This window comes from Camarhynchus parvulus, chromosome 2 (assembly GCF_901933205.1).
Source record: "Camarhynchus parvulus chromosome 2, STF_HiC, whole genome shotgun sequence".
Classification (NCBI taxonomy): Eukaryota; Metazoa; Chordata; class Aves; order Passeriformes; family Thraupidae; genus Camarhynchus; species Camarhynchus parvulus.
In genome coordinates this window covers 52,369,659-52,392,500 of record NC_044572.1, presented here as the reverse complement: position 1 = coordinate 52,392,500, position 22,842 = coordinate 52,369,659, and the positions used below count along the sequence as shown (strand labels likewise).

The 22,842-nt window shown below is 36.2% G+C and overlaps 1 protein-coding gene across 2 annotated transcripts in view; it reads right to left on the bottom strand.

Annotated features, from left to right (window-relative positions):
• POU6F2 (POU class 6 homeobox 2) overlaps positions 1-22,842 on the bottom strand; it is a 308,976-nt gene that overhangs the window by 40,495 nt on the left and 245,639 nt on the right. For both annotated transcript variants that reach the window (XM_030971869.1, XM_030971870.1), the window contains exon 6: positions 11,989-12,135. In XM_030971869.1, the coding sequence (XP_030827729.1) occupies positions 11,989-12,135 (147 nt within the window). The remainder of the gene's footprint in view (positions 1-11,988; positions 12,136-22,842) is intronic.

Sequence of the window (22,842 nt, the reverse complement as noted above, 5' to 3'; positions counted from 1 at the left end):
GACAAATGCTTTTGTATATTACTAACTATTTTTAGGTCAGTAGTCTAATATTAATATTTTAAATAGTTACCCTGAGAAGTTGGCAAAAACCTTGTCAAGATTTGTTTTATACTCATTTCCAAGACCTCCCTTATACTCTTACAAAAACATAGTTTGTGATTGCAATTTCAGAACATATTCAATCAGCTCTTAGACTTCACAGATGAGCATCAGGGCTTCCTATGTCTTTCTGTATCTGGTGAACTGAGAATCAGTCTCTTTGGACCCTTGTGAACAAAAAATTAAATTCAAAACTTACTCAAAATTATTTTTCTAAGCAGTCATTAAATATTTCATCTTAGTCTCTGGACAGATTTTTGTCTTGGCTGTTGTGGCAAAAATTCTCAGATGTGGTAGAGAAGAATGTGGTGTTTTTTTGCTAATATCAATTACATATTAATTTCATTCAAAGGTGATAAAATTATGATTTATCTAACCTCTCTTTGCATTGGTTTTTAAACTTTCTGCTTTAGCTAAAGGAGCGTGTTTCAACAATGAACATAAACAACTGTTTTCGGATTCATGGATCTACTTGACATCCAAGATAGGTGACTGTCTCCTACAGGTGTCTGTACCTGAAAAATAGCTGCAACAGCTGGGACATTTTGGTGCATCAGAGAAATGAGACACATTCTCCTGGATATAAATAGACCAACCAAGAGAGCAACATATAGATTTAAACATACAGAGTGTTGCACTGTAGTTGCTAATATTAATTTTAAGAGACTGTAAATACAAAACCCATACATCAGTATCTGTACAATTAAAATTAGGAGATTTATAGTGCAGATCCCAGAAGATGTAATTTAAATACCTAAAAATAGAAGCCACCTCCCAGCACTTTGGAGGGGTCTGTGGAGGCAATATTCATCAACACGATAAACGTCATGAAACATGCAGACCATGACATCCTGTGGGGGTATGCTGGGAAATATTTTCCCTGCAATTCTATTAAAAAGCCTCAATTTTCTTGAACTCCTAATTCAGAGATCACTCTGATCTCTTGTGCAGAACTATCAGTAGTACCTGTTTACATAGTAGTTGCCAGTAGTGAAAGGGTAGAATGTTAACATTCAGTATCTTTTAACTCTCACTTTGCAGTCCTTCAAGAGTACTTACATTTTTTGTGGCAAAACAAACCCCTAGAAAAATAGAGGCCTAGTTTTGCTCCTCATATATTAATATGGGGGTTAAATTAATAGAATGCGGACAATTATGGCCTCTGTACAGTCACAGTTACATACATCTAAAATTACACTTGAGACAGATCTGAGCTAAAAAAGAGGACCACATTGTCTTCCATCCCACGAGGAGAAGGTTTAGTTTATTTTCATTTGTCACCAGAATAAAGAGTCAAATGACCCAAAGACAGAAGCACGACTCAAGAGGTAATTAAAATATTTATAATCTCATTTCCCTATGGGTGCTTGCATCTCTTCTGAGGAGATGAGCATAAATTTCCAGGTAAGCATACATACATGTGTTCACATAAGTGGGAAGCAATTCAGTTGAAAAGAATGTTGATATCTGCTCTATTTGAAATGTTTTAGGATTTTGTCAGAATATGGCAATAAGACACAGAGGGAAGAAAATTTTTCTGGATCAGCCATGGGATACTTAGAGTACTATTGTGCCATGTCTGAAATGGGACTAAAGACCTATGTTTAACTAACTGAATCCCAGATACACAGTGAGACAAAGAAATTGTCAGGAAAAGAAAATCATAGAGGAAGTAGAACATAAACTAGAAAGCTGAATACCTTGGGGTGTCTGAGGATGTGTCTGACATTGTCACCAGACACCTGTTTACCTGTGCTCTTTATGCTTCCTTACGGAAGAAACCAGGAGAGCAAAACCAGACAAATGAGAACAAATTAAGGCTAATAAGAAGAATTGAGAAGGAAAGAAGAAGAAAATTTTAGCATGCCAAGTGGTGCTGATTCCCCCTCAAAGCTAGTACACTGCATGAGTTTGATACCATGTTTTTTTCTTTGAGTCTGTCTATTTGTGCTATCAAATAAGACATAGTTAAATGAACAGCCCTTAAAGAAGGGAGTGGATTAGGCCTCTGGAGATGATGACTAACAAGTTAAAATTAAATTTCTTTTCAGTTTGGCTGCAGTGACCTATTTATACAATTTCTTTCTTGCTAGCTAGCTAGCTTTTTTTAACATTGCAAGGTGTACCTGGCCTCTCTCATCTCTCTCTAAACTGTCTCCCTGATGTCCTGATCACTCTCTGATCTATCTCTCTATCTGCTGGGTGAATACTAATATGACATATCCAACCTCTAAAACAAACCATTTATTTTGAAACTTGGCTATGTCAGAGCATTTGATGCATCAAACATGAAAATGCATGTGTATTTGGATATTGGGTACATCACGTCTTGATATTAAATTATCCCCTGAAAAGAGGATTGATTTTTAAACTGGCAGGATATATGTATTGCTTCCTTGAATCTCTAGCATGAAGCTAGACATGGGGGGAGTCTAGCAAAGGTTCTCTATGAAGCAGAAAAAGAGTTGCTCAAGGGCTATGAGTGTTTTCTTTATATTAATAAATCCTTCTCTGCACTTAAGGGCCATTCTCGTCCATTATTATGTGACAATAATACATTAGTCTTCTATGAGAGATACTTATCCTAGAGATAATATTTAATTAATGTGCAAAGAAGGAAGTTTAAGTGAAAAATGTACTTTTAAAGTCATATATATTTAATACATTGGCATAGATATTTCAAAGTCCCTTTTTTTTCCCCTTTTTATATCTGGGCCATTTGCATGTACACACTGAAGCCTACCACTGTCAGAATCTGAAAAAAATTACAAACTGAGATATACTTTGGGAAAAATAGATCAATTTTTTTTCTGCTTGAACTTTCCCTGTGACTGTTCACAGATCAACCCGTAGAAGATGGCGTACACACAATTCTTTGCAATAATCTAGATGCAAATCAGAAGACAGAATACTTCCTCTTACAGGACAATTCCAGCTCAGTGTGCTGTTTGGAAGCTTGTGGATCTGCATGCAGAAGTTTTGGGTCTCCATCTGGCTAGTTATTACTATGAATGCTGCATGAATACATTTCAGTGGATGGCGTACTACCAAGTGAATCAATCAAGCATTTCTGCAATATTCTCCTCCTTATGTGAACACTGCTAGGGGAAGATAATTTCTTCATTTTCAGATTCTTCACAAGATATTGGTAAAATATCTGGACTCCTCATCCTTCCAGATTTCAAACAAATACTGATTGCACAGCAAACATGGGAGTGCCAAATCTTTCCTCACCTGTATCTCTAAGACACATCCAACTGTCAGGACTGAAGCTCAATAAGAAAGACAATGGCCTTCATTTATGCATGAAGACTTGCAACTTTTAAGAAATTCCAAATCTCACCAAAAGAGCAGGAGTGCTCTATCAGTGAATCAAGGAGCAAAAATATTTAGCATTTTGCATTAATTGCACTTTTGACAGAGTGACCTGCCTTCTTCTTCACTCTGCCCAAAACAGTACTTTTGGTTTTGTTTATTCTGATTATCAATGCCAATTCAGAAGATTGCAAAATTCTGACACAAGGATAAAGCATATACAATATACAGGATAAGTTAGATAAAATCTAAATAAGACTAAGCACCATGTTACACAAAAAACTATGATCTGAGTTTTTTCAGAAATGATGAGGCACATTTAGAAAGATAAGTCAGACTCTCAGATTTGGTCCACTATTGCATCTGCTCACCTACAGTCTCTCTATAATCCATCCAGCACAGCGCTCCCTCATAAGAGGAAGTCCAGAATTAAGAATAGTCTTAGATTCCACTCTGATACAAGTCTCATACAGGAGGATTTCCATCATCTCTGTTCAGACAATGATGTGGCCTCAATTTTTTCTCAACTTTGTCAACTCCTGAACTGATGCAATATTCCCAAGCATTTCCACTGTTTGGGAAACATCAGTAACATAGAAAGTCCTTTTCTTGGTATCACCTACATGAATCAACTTTGTCCACTGCTTTGCTTACATCATGTTAAAGAGTTTTCAATGTACTTAGCAAAACTCAAGTCTTTGCCTTCAAGTTCTTCTGTGGTCTCCTTCCTAGGAATCTAAATGGCTAGCTAAAGCTCGTGGATGAAATCCATAATTATCAAATTGTCTTTCAGGATAACAAGTGTCCAACCTTCTCTGTGCACAGCAAAGTTTGCTCTAAGGGGAAGGTCAAAGACTTGGAACAGATTTCAACAGCAATTGAGAAACATTCCTGAGTTTATTGTTGTTGGCTTCACGACATTCTGCCCCAAAACCTAATACATTTTTTGTTGTCTTCCTTGCTCTGATGCAAATATAAGCAATATGCATCTCTAAGAAATCCTTTCATAAAGATTTTAAAATCCAAACAAAACCAAAACTTTAAAAGTAAAACCAAAAAAAAAGTTCCTAACAAAGACAGACAAAGCCAAATGCCCTTACCAAACATGCAATGCGCTGTTCTACAAGTTTCTGCTGAGAGGAAGACCAATTTGTGACTATCACTGGTCATGTTTCTTAATGTTTTACTGGAAGGTGATAAGATATGATGATAAGGAGAGCAGTGTAAGAACCTCTGTAGAGCAGAAAGATTTCATTGACTGTGATGTATGTCACTGGTGATAACGAAAATTTTTCATGCTTATTACTACCTCATGATGCTAAAATGAACAGATTATAGGAATGGTAGGTTCTTCTTTTTTTATTGGTTAGCTTTCATGAAAATAGTATTAGGGTTGAACTAGTAGTAAGTTTGGTTTTCTCCTCCATGCAGAATTAATTAAGAAGGCAATGACAAAAGGACAGTTATGTCCAGTACTTCTGACTTGAAATAATTAATGTAGAATAGTAACATTTTCAAAAGTGCCTAAACGCTGCAGGCTTTTAGGGGCATCTTCGAAGTATATTTACTCCACATAATACAGTGTGTTAGCAAGACCCCAGAGCTAATAACTAATGAACTAGATCCTGTGTCACCTTGTTGAGAAGCAGAATTAATTGGCCCAGCCGTAACAACATACTACTGAGATTTTTGGCTTCTTCAATCTGTGCTAGTACGGCACTGAGACATGCACATATAAATGAACTGTCTCTGGCAATTTGCTTGCAATGCTGTGTTACAGTGCATAGACATGCCTTCAAGCACTCAGTCTTGTAACTCTGATTGAAGGAAACTGGGGCTTTTACAGGTATGAAAGTTGCTTTTGAAAATAAGACTTGGGCACCTCTGAAAAGATCTATGTCCAAGACACAGTATCTTAGGCAGAAATCCAGGCAAGAGGCTAAAATCTGAAGTCTGAAATTTAGTAGCAAAAGTAAGATTTCTTGCAAGTTAGATAAAAGAAATTTCAGTGGCTCTTCTGGATAGATGTGGATAGTTTCCAAGCCTGATAGAAGTTTCATTAAACAATTATACTTTCCATTTTTCAGTGATCACTGCCTCAAATAGATAAAAAAGGCTAGTCAGCTCTTGTTTTAAGTTAGACTCATTCTGCCTTAGTCTATTTCTGCTTCATGAAACTACCAATTTGTATGACCAGAGAGCTTGGTCCATTTTTACATTTATGCCACTGTGGCTATAACTGATATTAGAGAAAGATTACAGCAAAAAAAAGACACAGTCAGCAAAAATATGTTAAAAGAATTATTTGTCTTTTGATTCATATTCACATGGGAGGTAATTAAACAAACACCCTCCTCCGTGTATAGCTGAGGGGAGGGAAACCAATGGAAAAAAAATCTTCCCTTACAACTGACCTTTTCTGTTTTCACTTTGCTTCCTGCAAATGGCAAAACTTGCATGTACTCCTGCATGTATTCAGCACAGCGAAACTTTGAGGGGGAAAATTGAGTCAGACTCCACCCAGAAGAAATTCAATACATTAATACGAAGGTCTGTCAAAACAGATTCTCCTGGTAAAGGGTTTTCCAAAGAATGTTCTTAAATGCTAGTATTATCAGACTGTTACAATCCCTCCCTCTAGCATTGCTTTCAAAATATGTCTCTTTCAATGTCTCAGGCTTCTAATGAAATATCCTTAATATATGCCATTCTCAGATTTCTATAGGCCTTAGCCCTAGGAAGATATTGTTAGCAGTCACTACTTAAACAGTTATTGTTAAGAATTTTGTGAGCTTTTAGATGTTGTGAGGTCTAAAATATTAGTGGTTACCATGTATTAAAGCTGCATAAATGAAAAAGAAAGTGAGAACAAGAAAAAGAAAAGAAGGTTAAGAGAAAAGGCTAATGGACATTGAACACCTGAAGAACAGTATGAATTGCACATGTTCAGGAAGACTCTAAAATTCTTACACATTACAGGACTTTGAGGCTCCTAGAACTTTTGGAAGAACGAAAAAAACAGAAACAACAAAAAAGACCCCAACAACAATCAACATCCTCCTTTTAAGTATAGGAGGAGTTACAATTTGCTGTCCCAGTGGTAGCTGCCAATTTTCTTGGCTAGTGTTGAAAAGAAAACTAGGTCACATAGCAGTCTCTACACATTTCTTGAAGATGACTGCTAATTGCTCTGAACTTTGAAGTGTGGATATTGAAAAGTTCTTACACCTGTGGTTCTAGAGAACTGAAAGTCTTACAAGTGACTTTGTGTATACATGTTCATTTGCTCATCATAGCATACTCTAACAGAAGGAAAACAGAGGAAAAATTGGAGTTGAACAAGATCAACAGAATAAAAACTGCAAAAAACCCTCCAAAAAACCAAACAAAAAAACCCCCAACAGCAAGAAAAAAACCTGTCCAATGTATTAGATCCTTTGGTTTTATCTATGCACAAAATCATATTATTGTCACCTAGTACCTACTACAGGGATTCAACAGAAATGGTTTAATTCCCTGTAAAGGTATACATTTCAGTATTGGAATATCTTATTGCTATTTAGCTGAACCAGAACGGAAACAGAAAGTTAATAACTAACTAACTAACTAACTCCAGCTTTCCACTATTTTCTTCTCACATGTTTAACTAAACTGCATTAAAACATGTCTTAGATTTTAAAAGAGTATTTTCTCATGGAATGGGGACAGCCCCAACCGAACATCATCAGAATAGAAAGAAAATGCGACAACACCTTTTTCTACACCATTTTATAATTACCTCACTCCCCAAAAGAAGGTAATGGCCTTGTCTATGGGAACAAAGAGGTTCTAGTACTGCGGCCTATTGAATATTTTCTAGATTGTGGCCTTGGCCGCTTAAGCTAAGACAAGACAGCTGCTCTTCTTAGAATCATGAACTCAGTTTGCAAATAACTGTTCTTACTTCAGAAAAAAAGTAGTTACAGAAAACAGTGAAAATAATAGTACCTATGTGTAGACATGTAATAGTTGCGAAGACAGAAATTTCCTTTACCATAAAAGACACTTCAGCACTTTCCAAGCCAGTCCACAATGAGCACAGCGTTATTTTTTAAAATCCTATCCCTGTTGTCATCGCACATGACATATTACATTGTACTGTACAGTGTGTGGTGATGAGAAATTCCCTGCTTATTTAATTGTGATCCTTCAATGAATTTGAAAGGGAGCACTTTATTTCCATTTCTTTAATTTGCTAGTTCTTTAGCTGATGATTTTATTAACTCTTGTATTTGAGAACTGGTGCTTAACAAAAAAAGGGGAAGAAAAAAAGGCCCTTGGCAGTATTGTGAAGGCCGGGAACTGAATAATGCACTTTAATAATGAGGAACAGAGCTATGGCTTTTGCTGATGGCTGTGACCGGCTCTGTGACCTGATTATGTCACAGAGTGTCAGCAGCTGAGACACTACAAAAGGGAGCGCATCCCATCAAATCTATCTCCATTGTAATCACTCGCACTGCTGAGAGCCTTGTTAGGAGCAGGGAATCCATCAGGCCTCATTAGCACCGTTTACCATCAAGAAGCTCAAAAAGCAAATGTGTACCCTCTCATCAGAATAATGAGAACCAAAGTATTCCTATTATCTAATTGGATCAACAATGCCTCTCTCTCTATTTATTTTCCTGAGCTACTTGTGGACTACAACATTCAAAAATTAGTTATTTTTTTGTTAAGTACCTGGGTGGACATGTGCTTAAGATTTTTCTTATATAGAAGGTTTTCATATCTAAAGAGCAAGGCATAGGCTCAATGAAGTTTGGTTTACTTCAGAGGCATTCTTAGATTATAATGAAACAATCCCAATTAATTTCCTGTTCAATTAAAGTGGGGACAATACAATTACACCATATATACTTAGATTTCCCTTTTAATCTCCCAAGAAACAGGCTATTGCCCTCTTTATCCACAAGGCAGTTCATCATGCCAACTCTCATCATGTTACTCTTTTCTTTTATGGTAAAATGTTATCTTGCAACTGCTGAATTTAGCAGTATTTTTCTCCTGTTAGACAACTCCCATCTTTTCAAAAGAGAAACTAAACTTACTCAGTACCCACAGTTAAAATCTATTCGATCCTGCTGAAGTCAAGAGGCATATATGAATGCAACTGATGATAATTAAGAAACCATATTCATCAACCTTGCTTTCATATTTCTGTGTCTCATTTCCTTACAAATATTATGACAACTGCCAAAGTGCACATTTCACATACTTAATAAACATAGCAAAACCAGCACAAAAGTCCTGATTTTTTATTTCATTTGCAAAACCAGCATAAAAAAGAGATATATTGGGTTAAACCTCTGAAGAATCCAAGGGCAGCAATGGCACTAGGGTCCTACTGCAAGGCAAGCTGAAGCTGAGTAGGTAGACAGTTTCTCTTTGAAATCTACTGACAGGGTGCAATTTGGCAAAACTGCTACCCTAGCTGTTAAATTTAAGATATGAAAGCCCAGTGCTGCAAACACTTCCTGGAAAGTGCTGAGGGCAAACAGAATGCAAGCAGTGTTACATGGGCCGATAGCTCTTCATAATATGCCTCTGAAAATGAAAATTTGATTTAGAGTCCTCTACGCGTACTATATCAAATTAATCAGGTGATCTAATCATATTGTTTCAATGGATTAAATCTCTTGGCTTGGTCTTGGGAAACTCTGGTGTTACAGTTTATATTGCCATCCAAAGCAAAAGATGAAAAATAAATAAACATGCCATAACTTTGAATTCAATAATTAATTAAATAAAAATATGTTATATAAGCTATTGTTAGTATATATGATTTTTTACTGTAATTGTAAGAACTCCTAGACTATTGGGAATTAAGGCCATGCCATATGTCATTTAAAGGATCATTTCCCTTAAATTTGGCATAGGATCTTGGATTTGACCTAGAGCTTAATGTCTCCAGGGATTACTGATCACCATATATTTAGCTAGACAGATGGACATTTACAAGTCCTGAATTTCTGTAACAGAAACAGCGTGTAATTACAAAGACTGCACATATCAACATTCCAGTAACTCATTCAGCTTTATATTTGCAGGAGTGAGTTTTGGGTATCATGCTTGTGATTCCTTGAAAGGGAAAATTTTCAAAGGGCAGAATTCTTAACGTGTGGTGCAAATCTGGCTCTTTAGTGACTCCAAGCAGATTATTCAGAAATGGAACATTTCAAATTACTACTCCTTTACGCTCCCAATTTTGAAGAAATGTCTTGTAGCTCTTGGTTAGGTGCTATAATTCTATTAATTTGAAGGGAATGTAATTTAATTTCTGGAATGTAGATTAATTATACTGAATAGTCCTGTTTTAAGGCAGCCTGAGAAGTGGTCTCTAAGTAATATGAGTTCATGCTGAATATTATAAAACTGCATGCTATATTATACACTTACTATCAATATCTATCTGTATTGTGGCAAGGTCTGCAGTACTGATTATAAACCAAGGAACATTTGCAAAAACAAGTAATAAAAAGAAAACCCTTATTTAAAAGACCAAGGCAGATAGCTAGATGCTGCAATTTTATTCTGACAATTGGGAAGATTATTCCTTTCCTTTCTCTTTTTCTGCAACCTGTGGAATTATTGGACTTTACATTATGTCTGGAATAAACAGACTCAGCCTGAGTGAAACTTTCATTCAGTGATATCTTCTTAGTAGTGGGTTTTTTTTAAGGATACAATGAATAGTCACACATAGATTATATTTTCTGTGGAGAATATGTAAAGGAAAAGCTATAAAGAAATTAGTCTACATTCATAACTTCAGTTCTTATGATGAACATCTTTGGTGTCAAGGGCTTCATATGTAAGTGGCGACTGTGAACCATTTCTGGAGCACAGAGGAGATAGAAAAAAGCAGGCTCTATGATGGAGCTGATCTGACTATGAGTTATAGGTATTATAACCAACTTTTCTCCCAAACCAATACCCCATCCCTCCAAAAATCTTAATAGGCTTTTGAGAGCCTCCATTTAAAGCTGGCTGCATAAAATGATCCTTTGATGAAAAGGGATTGAAACAAGGGTTAAAGTAGACATTGAGAGGTTATTGTAGAGGGCACATTGTTCATACAATCCTCCTTTAATATGTGTGGTGTGCACCTGCGATAAGATGATTCATTAGATAAGGCCTCACTTTGACAAGCTCCATCGTTCAACCCTCGGGGTAGTGATGGAACAATTCTGCACCCACCCAGTAAATATAACAAGGTCAGCATTTTTTTTCCCTGGGACTTGGATGGTGCTAGTGAAGCTCAGGAAGCATCTTTGTTTATGTGCCCTGTTTAAAAAAAACCAGGGGAGGTCCTATAAAGTGTTGAATTTTATTTTTTGATGGGCCAAAATAAAAAAACTCACTCTTTTTCCGATTAACTAGCAGAAAATAGCCAGGAGAAGAGCTGCCCTTTCTTTTTTATCCTCCTCACTAGTAAACAGTAAGAGTAGAAACTAAATTTTAGATTCACGTATCATCCAAGCTGCATCATTTCAATAAATGTTTTTCAGAGTCTAACATCCACAAAAACACTGTGGGTATCACTGTATGCCCAATTTGTAGAATTTAGAATAATGACATTCAAATTACTCAATTACCAGTTATATTGACAGATCAGTTGCAGAGAAACAAAGCGTTGTATTAATTTTAGTCCTAATAAATGCAATAAAGAATGAAAGTGGTCACTATCTGAAAGCACCTTAAACATGGTGTATCAAAAGGATTATTTTTATATATATGAATTCAGATGCATATGTTTCTGCATCATACTAAGAGTGAAACTGAAATAGTTTTAACAAATAAACAGCTCCATAATGTAGGTAATGCACAATCTCTCTCTTAGACACACTAACTCTTAAACAATATTCAAGTTCCTGTTTGGAAAATTTTCTTTGAACCAAAATAATCTCTCCTATTTGCATTTACAGGCTGGCATAGTAATTGCAAATTGCTTAACGTAGTTAATAAACAAATGAGGAAGCCACTCAGATAACTCCATCCCTGATACTTCATTACAATTTCTTTTCCTTTACTAGAAACATTTAATGCCTTTTAAGAAATGACATCATAAAAAAATGCCACAGAAATGCAAAAAAGTGAAGCACCGTACCACTTCAGTAAAGGTGTCTGTTATTAGGCTTATGTAAGTGGAAGAAGACAGATGGTATCTTTGTTAAAAATCACAGGGTTGCTGGACTTTTAAAATGGTTAAATAGTAGTGCATGGTATTGCACTACGATATTTTTAAAGGGATGATAAATAAAACAAACAAATAAAGGGATGATAAATAAAACAAACAAATAAAGGGCTGATAACTAAAACAAACCCTTAGCCTTTTCTAGCTTGAAAACACTCTTTAAGAGTGCCTAACTTCTCCCTATTTCTCAGACCTTCCATTTCCTTACCTTGTCTCACAAATCAATATTTATTTATCTTCAACATGTGCACTTTTAAATTGCTGTCATACAAGCGGAACTGATTTTTGTCCCAAGATCAGCCTGCCATCAGAATTCACTGTTTGCTCTATCTTCTACTCACCTGTCCTTGTGCATTAGTGACGAGCTGGCCTGTGACCCCCTGAAGACTGGAGAGGGCGTTTCCAAAGGCCTGGGAGTTTGCTATTGAGCCCATGGCTGCTGCTGCTGCAGCTGCTGCTGCTTGACTTGCTAGTGGATTATTAACCAGCTGAAAAAAAAGGAATACAATATAATGATAAAACCCAGGATAAACATGTAATACTAACTGGATAATATAAAAGTGATAGCACAATAACTCTTATGTTATTTTAATGTTTTTTACCCACTTAACTGTGTGCAGAAATTGTCCGCTCCAAGAGCTCAAGTTTGAGAGGTTCCTACTTCTGGGGCTTTGAAAATGAGTAGTTTTAAAAAAGGAAGAGGAAATTCCATGTTTATGTTGAAGAATAAAATTCCCTTTTTAACCCTATATTCTCTCTCCTATTTTTTTAAATCAAGTTATACTTGATGTGTGTCTTTAGGCTCAAGTTGCTAATGCCACAGGTGTAGCAGCTTAGTACTGCTGTAAAGAGCAATCAGTGAAAGACTAGCACTTGACTGGGAGCGGAATGTTTACTTGGGGATATTCAGAACAGAAACTATTTTACTGATGACCCCAAACCCAAGAAAAATCTGCAAATCCTTTTAATTGTCATTATTAAATAATCGTCTCAATATCTAGATAAATCACATTAGAAGCCTCAACCTTGTACGTGACGTCAGTAGATATCAACTAAAAATTCAAAATTCATTTGCAAAATACAATACTAGAGCCACATGCTGCTTCTCAAATGTGAATGATTAGTTCCAGGACTCATACATTTTCAGGAAATAATTTGTATTGCCTGCTTTAGTCAGTTCTACCAGAATGCACCATAGAAAGCATAGAGCATGGTCATGGCTTTCACCTTAAAGACTAGGGGAATCCCATGGAGAAGCAGTCCTATAAACTCCTGTGCTTATCAAGCATACAAAATGTGTTCTCCTCTGTCAGAATCAAAAGTTGTCTTGGACATGGCTTTTCCACTGGATTATTGGGAAGTTTCTATTTTCTTATCCTTTTCTGAGAAAGGACAAACATTGAACGAAGCACGCAGGGATGACAGTAAAAAAACGAAAAACATTGGGAACCATCATCACTTGGACAGCTGTCTTGAGAACAATCAAACTGAGTTTAAGAGGCCGAAAATATGCTTTAGAGTGGCTTTGCCTCCTAAGAATCATTGCATTATAGCAGAACTTGCAAAATATGCATTAGCAGGGTAGAGCAACCAGAAGTCTGAGGGACATAATAGTCTAGGGACATTTTATCTTAGACTGAGATGAAAATGCTAGAGTTTTTAAACTCAGGAAAGCATTATGTTTGAGCTGAAATTGGTAGGAGTTCTAAGTCCTAAGATGACCAGTAAATTATCTATCTTTTAGAAATGGAGAGTCACAAGCCGTGGTAAGGGATATACTCCATAGACAGGCTCTGCTTCAAAATAGGTTATAAAAAATTAATCAGTGATTAGTAGATGTTTTAAGCATGTTACAGATATGAGTAGTGTGTATGTTATAGACGTTTAGAAGCCCATCAATAGAAGATGTCAGATATGGTTATAATCTATGCTTATAAGAAACCTACTTGTCTGTTGGACATTGCAAAATCTACAATTGATTGCTCATACATTAAAACATCTATTAATCATTCATTAGCCTCTCATGAAGTATTTATAAATGCAACCTTGATATAAAGTGTTGCTTAAAGGGGTGCCTTGGGCATATCCAATCCCTCTAGAAATTGTAAAGTAAATAACTAAATAAAGATTAGTAGCAATGCCAGACAGAAAAGATGACATTGTTTGGAGGAAATATTTTGATTTGGAAAAAATTGTTATATGAATCTCTAAAAGCAGTTCACAGCACCCCATGGCACGAAAATCAAGCAGGAATAAAGCAGAAAAGGGGAAAACTGCAATGCGTGCTTGATTAGCAGTCCTGATGAGCTGAGCTGTGAAGAGAACTGAAACCAGTACAATGACCAAAGTGAAGCTCAGTCCCTGAATACAGACTGCAAGAAATTCCACTGACTGCACAAAGGTGTGAGTGCAAAGGTAGCTGATGCAGTCTTCAGTCATTTGGGTGGTAGCCCCTGAGCATGGCAGTGTAATGCCAGAGAACAATATAAGTAAACTGGTTGGTTCTCTGCTCAAAACAGTGCCATTTCTTAACTGTCCAAATCAGAAGCTAGCAAACGCTGCCTTTTTTTCTCTGCCTTTTTTTCACAGCACTGCGTTGGCAGTACTGGGACTTGAAGAAATTCTTTTATAGCCGTAAATACTTGGAGAAGAAAGGGGCAGCAGCAAGACTGTAAGACTTTCAGAAAAGGCCTTCTACAATCTTATTAGCAACACACAAATTACTGAACCTCTGATCCTGGAGCATCTGACTGCAGGTATACATGACAATCTTTTGACAGTTTCTCAACATCAGCTAATAAACCACATTAGCTGCTATATTCAGGGCTTTAGAGGCATGTAAGAACAGCTGCTTGGGAAGCATAAACAAGCTTTGTGAATCTGGAAACTACAAAGGGTTAAAACCTTCTAAAAATCAGACTATCACCTTCTAGAATCTCTTTTCCATTTTTCTTGCACCAGTTTTCAAAAAGTGTACCTTTTCAAATACAACAATAAAATTTAATTACAACAAACCCTGGAGACACTCAGGATTGCTTTTAGTTGCATCACAGAGATAAGCTACTTATTAAAAATGATGGTAGAGGCTGTGATATTCATAGGTACCCTGAATAGTACCACGTTCCAGGAAAAAATACAGGGAACGGGCCAAATCGCAGGGTAAGAGACTTCAAAGTGCATATGAAACCAGCCCTATCTATTCATAAGTCTGATTAAAAAGGAGGGGATGCATTTTTCTTTGAGTGTTGACTTCAAGTTACGCTCTATTCAATTGACCCCTTTTATCCTGTGTGCAAACTGGGGATGAAGAAATACATCTCATTTCATTATGTCTGGACACCAAGATAACACATTGAATCTTTCTTTTATTCAAAAAATAAGATCTCTAACTTAAGAGGTTTATGCAATTTCTCAGTGAAGGTTGGATCCCTAAGAATGCATGTTGGAAATATTGGAAATATTGTGAAAAATCCCACAAAGAGCTCTTCCTATTTTGTTTCTGTATTTAAATAATGATTTAATTTGGAAGGTTGAGGTATTTGGAGCTGTTGATTCCAGTGCCCAAATCTCTTCTCCAACTCAAACCACCAGCCATAACAGTAGATAATAGTAATCTTTGTTTAAAGTGACAGACTGGCCCTCTTCATGACACTTCTGCTACTAACATGATTATATGAGAAGCAAATTTTATGAGGAAGAATCTTCAATAACTGAGTAGATTTAGTACATTTTCTGAATTTCCAAAGCTGAATTATTAAAGGTAAAGCACATGAAAATTGTCTACTTTAAGTCAGTAAATACAGAAGACATTCCAGTGTGACAAACAGAATTCACACAAATAAAACAAATCTGAGAAATTCTGGTGAATGAAAGAGGCACTAACAAGATCCTAAAACTGTGCCATGCGAAGTGAATGTTTCTATGATTAACACATAGTCTTCAAAAAAAACCAATTTGAAGAAAAGTGTGTTAGAGTCAATGCTGCAAGCAGTTTTCTTGAGAGCCACAAATACTTTTTCTTTTGAAATAATATAATCTTCCTCTTTATTTGGAAAACTAACTTAGCATTTCATTGGAGTTGCTGTGAGAAACTGACCAAGCATTCACCTATTGTTGAATACGATCAGATTTGATAACCTACACAGTAGTTAGGCGCTTTTCTTTATAAAAGGCATGTCCTACTGAGCTTTCAGTCTCCTGGTCTGGAAATCAAAGAGCCAGTTTTAGTCATTACAATATAATTCAGTCAACAAATATAAAGAAAAAAGCAAACAGTTCTACTAGGGAAAAGTCAAGACATTTCAGGATGCCAGAGCACCACATGAAAAAATGGGCATGTAACCTGAAAGGTAATGTCACTTTATGCCATGCCAGTATATAAATCTTGTGTGTTTTCTAAAGCACTTGTGGAGGAGGCTGCTATCTGAGTGCAGCAATGGAGAATTTGAAGGACATATTGCAGAGTAACTTCAGGCATAACTTCATTTTATAAAATAGTATTAGTGTTTTTCAGAAGGACTGTTAAAAATCACATTTCTGGATATCTCCTAGAGATTGAATTAGTGTACAAAAGTATTATATTTGGTTAGGGACCAACAGATCCTCAGTCTCATGTTCTCTGACAAACTCTTCTGTAGGGAGCATCACACTACTAGATTAGCTGCTAAGATTATTTGCTAAAACCAATGCTTTTCAAGGGAAAACAAATATAATAGTTGAGAAGAATTCAGCAATGGCTCTCAGTCAGAAACACATGACATTTTTCTTTTCTACCCATAATGAGTGAAAATTTTATTCACAGAAATGAATTTTTATTATCAGCATAGCATGTGCTTTTGTAGGAATTTTTAGACAAGAATCTATCTGAATTCTATTGTATTTAGCTGATGAAAGAATTACAGGTTAAAATATAGTGGGATTTATTCCCATTTTTTTCTCAGTGGCTCGTGAGACAAATTTTGGGTAGTAGCACTGGACCTTAAGGGAAAAGACTGTTTCATACTGAGCACAGGCTCCTGAGGATATTCTGATAACATCTTTGTTACAGTGACTAACATTATCATCTGTATTGGGTGTAGATGGAAAGGTTTTGGTAGTGGATCAGCTGCAGAGGAGAAGGATAAAAAAACCAGAGTGAACAAAACAAAGGGAACAGCAAGGTCAGAGAAAGGAGAAAGAGTTGTCCCACAACAGTGAAAGAGTCCCCACTGTAGCCCTTGGAGGACCCTGGAATAGGCATATGGATATTTCCTGGCAAGAACTGTGATCCCTGGGGTGCCAGTGCAGGAGCAGGGGGAAAATGTGAAGAGAAAGGACCAAAAGAGGGGAACTATTAAGGACTGACTATAGCTCCCCATTGAGAGTGGGTAGAAAAGTCAGGAGTGAAAGAGTGAAGTCCAGGAGAATGGGGAGAAAAGGTTTTTTAGTACATGTCTTTGTTCCTCATTTAATTGGCACTATATTAAAGTTGATTATCCTCAGGTTGAATCTGTTTTGCCCTCAACACTGATTGGCAAGCAGTCCATCTTGACCCATGAGTTTTCTCATCCTGCTTCCTCTCTCACACCACTGAGGCAGTGAGTGAGTGGCTGGGTGGGCATTGCTAACCCTCCACACCACTGCACAGCAGTAACTGGAAACCATATCTTGCAACAACAATACTCAAGTATTTTCAATACCTTGATGACATAGAAGCAGAGCATTTCAAGTTAGATACCCCTATGCTTGGTTTCTAAACATGAGTGAATTGAGACAGAAGTGCAATGAGCCCTGAAAGTCCCCATTAGCTCTTTGGGCAAATTCTTTACCTAGTGTTAATGCATATATTCCTAATTGTTTTCAATATGTATATATACCTGGGATCAGTTGATAACTCCCTGAATTTACATAAAATCTCATGGTCCCTGAAGGAATTAAAAAAAACACTCTGGAAAGTCTACTTCAATTGAATCCTTGGAAAGCACCTAGGTATGACAGCAATAGGAACAAAACAAATTGATCATAATAATCAACAAGATCATCACTTATCACTTACATAGAATTGTGGATGAGTGAGCTCTGTCAATTTAATTTATTTTTAGGATTTTAAGTAAAATTCAGTCAAATTTTGAAAAATATTGTGAACATGCAAATCCCAAGAAAGTCAAGAGAGAATACACAGGCAACATAAACCAAAAGGTGTTAATTTCATCCAAACAGATGCCATGAGCAAGCATTTTGGAAACTCTGCCTGGTTTTGTACTTATCAGTTAGATTATTTTTTTAATGTTGATCTTTCCCTCCCTCCGTCCCTCCCACCCTCCTTTTTTGTTTACATAATAGGATAATTGCAACATTTAACTTTTGTAAATGAACATCAGGGTAAAATGTCTGATAAAATGGCTGTCATAGAGCCTAATCATGCATAACTATTTGAAAATACACCCAGCAGGCAAATCCCAAATTATGAAAAAAAAAATTAAATCTGTCAACATTTAGTTTTTGTACACTGTTGTGATATGATCAACCTACAAAATGTACAATTTAGTTATACTACCCAGACCCATCCAGCAATGTCTGCTTATTTCAAAAGTGCACAGATCTAAATTTGCAAATGGTTGTAGAGGGTAAGAGTTCTAAATAGGCTGCTTAGGTAGACATTTTAGTATATGCACATGGATCAGAAATTTATGTGCAGCATACAGTGTAGAGACAAGGATATTGAAATATCTGAAAGCACTGACTTGACAGAGACACTTAAAATATCTGGTTCTCACAGATACTTAGTCTGCTCATTATATGCATTTATTGTGGTTGAGCTATTTGCTGTCTAAATCTATGCTGAATTTTCTATCAGAAATAAGTACTGATAGTGGTATCGCTGATGCGACGTGACTTGATTCAATGCAAAGTGACGCGACCTGAGGTGATTGGAAGTATGCAGTGCTCATGTGAGCCTTGATATGACATGGATAGAAGAGGATGAACAAAATTTCTAGAAATATCTTTGTAAACAAGGTGCTGCTGGTCAAATTTGAACCAGTCTGAAAACTGCAATAACAATTTGCAAAATTAAAAGGGTATATTTCTTATAGAGATGTGGCAAAGCAAATAAAGAGCGGACATCATTCTCAGGTCTCAGACCAAACTAATGGAGACATGAATAAGGAAGAGCACATCAGGCTAAGAGTGAGCAGACACCACCCTAGCCACTTCAGTTTCTTCTATATTAGTCACAGATAGAAAAGAGAGGAGAGGAAACTAGAAGAAAGCAATCCTCATTGGGCCTAATCCTACAACATTAAATTGAAGGTGTCAGCATGTCTGAGGCTGGGTCTTATATGTTTATAAAAAGAGAAAGTGGATATTTTTAAGCATATTTAATATCTTTCAATGCAAATAACTACAAAATGCAGATGACTGACCGCTTTAGCAGCAGGTCAGTACTTACAGACTAATCCTAGACTCCTGTCTTGTAGGTTCCTGACTATCCACATTTACAACTTACAAGTTTGAAATGTTCCAGATCTATTTAAGATGGCACCTACTGAACAAGACTTCAGTTAAACAAAGGCATCTTGGTTTTGTCTGATTTATTTGGTTTTATCTGATTTTTTCTGAGTTACTTTTGTGTTTACATAGTTTTTAAAATATCTGAAACTGTTTCTTTCATGCATGACGCATATGTACTCCAAACAAAAAACATCTAAATTAAATTTGGCATCTCTAATAATCATAAATTGTATCAGTACTTATAAAAGAGGAATGAGTACAGAAAAAGTTATCTGTATTCTCTAGTTTTCTGAAGTAGTTCCCGTGTGTTGCAAGAATGAAAGCAAAAAAGTGCCCTCTAAACTTTTTGAAAGGGGCTGCAACACAGTTCATTTCACATTGGTTAGTTTCTTGGTTCCTGTGTTTGTCTATTTTAGAATGATTTATCTGGCTTCTGCAAGATGCTTTCCCTACAAGAAAAATGGTTACTTCAGGGTTACCTCACTGCTAAAAACCTGGACTCTTATCAAAAGGAAATTGCCATCTGTCTTTTCGGATAACAGCCCAGCACTTGGGTCTCTGTGATCTCTGTAGAAAGTGTGTCAACCGTGAGACACACCAAATTAATCTCCTTAATCTAAAGCATTTATTTGCCTTTAATTTGAATTTGTGAATGGCATGTGCACATGTAAATATGACCATTTGCATATATAAATGTTAAAAATGCAATGTGAGGTCACACCATGTTAATATGACACTTCATGTTAAGTATTTGAGAAAATATTTCTGAAAGTCTTGTTCTACAATACAATATGCAATCTTTGTATGTATGCCTGGAACTGTTTATTCAAATATTCATATTAAAAAACAAACTTCAAGGTACAGACCTTGTCTTTTGCCCTTTGAAGAATATATCCTGCTTAATACTTAGGGACACATTGTTAACTGAGAATATACATAAAGCTTCTTTTAAAATTCTGCATCAGCTACTTTGTAAAGATCCTAATTTTTGAAGCTGGAAATACATCTGGATACTCTGGTTTATTTGTAATGCAGCATCACCAAATAGTTTTGTTTTCATGTAAGCTAAGTGCTTACCTTGAATTTTCGTTGACTCGAATGTGAACAAGATGAGATCTAAAACTGTAACTACGTGGAATACTTTTCCTTCCACTACTTTCAGGTCCAAACTGGACCTTACTCGATGCACTGATATATATGATACAAAGTTGAAGGACAATACAAATGGCTCCTGAGTGCAGTAGGAAGATTGCTGTCAAAGATACAAGTCAGTCCAAAATATTAATCTGGTTCTTAATACAGGTATCTAGAAAGCTGGAAGGATTTAATTATCTGTGTTTACAGCAGTTCACCCCAAAGTCAAAATGACATAAACACCGTAATTGACATAATGTGTTTGAGAAGTGCTCTCTCTGTTTTCCAAGTTTTCTGGAGAAAATATGAGATACGAAATCTGTTGTGATGCTCATTTTTAATTGGACATTTGAGTTTTGCCGAAATCTCAGTATATAAAATGAGATTCAGAAGTATGAATAAAGTTGGAGAAAAGACTCAGTTTGAAAACCTTGATGTCAAACAACATTTCCAATTAAATAAATATGAGATGTGAATGATAGCCACTGAAACAAGTAAGCTGAGTCAAAACCTACAAAAGGGGAGTAAGCATGCAAAAAGGGATGTTGAGGATCCCTCAGCAGAATAATGTTAGTATTTTCCCTGGACCCTCTTTTTTTACTTTAGTACAGTTCTGAATGCCCAGTGGTGGTGGACTGGACATGGACTGTTTGACTCTTTTCTGTCAGTCAGTGGGAAGGTTACTGCTGCTACTCCCTTTCTAAAGATAGAGTAATAAACACTTCTGAGCCTCCTTGCATGACCACTATGTGAGCATATTGCATCTCAGATGGTAGCAACCGTTTGCCACATTCATATTTAGATAGCTTACTTTGAGGATAAACATAGTGGAAGACACTAGATAGCACAAGACTGACTACTGCAATTTAAAGCCCCCGTTTATAATACATACACTCTGTATTGTCTTTTTCACCAGCAGCCCTGCTCTGTAGATAAAGTTACATGTAAATTGCTAATAGTTGCGTATTTAATTTGCCAAAAATTGTGCCCTCAATGCAGATCCTATAGAAGGAGAAAGGAGGGAAGGGTTAATATGCAGCCACATATCTAACATATGTTACATTTGCAGCCATGTATGTAACTTTTCCACAGAGAATATCCTCTCCTCCCAGATCCTTCTGTCCTATTTGTTGTCATCAGGAAACCTGCTCCCAAAAATGAAATATAAGTCCTGCCCCAGAAGCAGCACATGCCTGCAGTGTGGGGCTTGGCTGTGCTCAACATCAGCTGGGCAATTCCAAATTTAATTTTGTTAATGTTCTTATAAGAGATATAGAGAATATTTTAAATGTATCAACTGACTTTAAACCTTTTTTAACTTGTTTGGTTGGCTTTGGTTTTTGGTTTTTTTTCATTGTTTTTATAATCCATCCACGTCCCACCTTTTGTGTGACTCCTTGTGGGGTTTTTCCTTTTTGGAGAGGGTATAAATTTTTTTGCTGTGTTAGAACCCCTTTCTGATTTCACCTATTTGACTCCTTTTCTCTGATCTCTTGTCTCCAGTATCAGCTACTTTGCTCATGTCACTCTGAGTCTGGCCACAATAGTTTTTCCGCATGGGAATTCACACTGAACCACAAAAGAAGCAGTAAATCTACTGTATCTGTAATGCTGCCATATTAATTCCTAATCAATTTCAAAGTAATATTTGAAACTCATATATTTGATCTCAGCAAAATCAAAATAACTTCAAGTTGCCAACAGCAAATGAAAATAATTAAAATCATATGGGCTAGAAATGTATTTTTCTGAGGCCTTTGCAATTGTCACTGTGCTAGGCACTATAATTTGATGGCAAGAGGGTATATGAAACTGAGATCATCTTATAACAAAAGCATAGCTTCATATTGCTTGAGGTAACAGAAGAACTCTCGGATGAATGTGAGTGATGACTGCAAGTATAAACTGTATAATTTTTTTTCCTGCAAGGATCAGTTCCAAATTTCTTAAAATCTGATGCTGAAATCCTACAAAAATTGCTTAGTTAGCCTGCATGCAATCCTAATGCAGTCCTGGGTAATTGTGAGAGAGTTTGTGCAAGTGTGTTTTTGTGACTCGTTTTTCTATTTCACAGATGAAGTTGTGGCATGACCTTATATTCCATCTTATACTTGTTATTACATAAAATCACACACCAATAGTAATTTATGCCTATGGTGATATTGCTGTACATTAAACAAAAGACATAAAAAAGTTTAGCTCCTATCATCCTCTTTTTTTTTTTTTTTTGCATGAAGACAGAATGTCAAAAATAATGCCTATGTTATTACTCAATATCTGCTACTGACTGGATTCATAGCCTGGGGAAAGTCTAATTACCATTTACAATAAATAATTTCCTCCATATTTTTTATCAATGGAAATCTACTCATAGGCATTCAGCCAAAGAATTCTGCTATACCGGCAAAAATATGTACTGTCTTTCAACAGCAGCTCAGCTTACAACCTGAATGTCTGTAGCTTTTTCATTAAATTCATTATTGCCTTATTGTACCTAGACTCTTGTTCTTCCATAAGGCACTGTCAATAGACAGACAGATGAATTTCTTCATGTTCTAAGTATTTTCTAC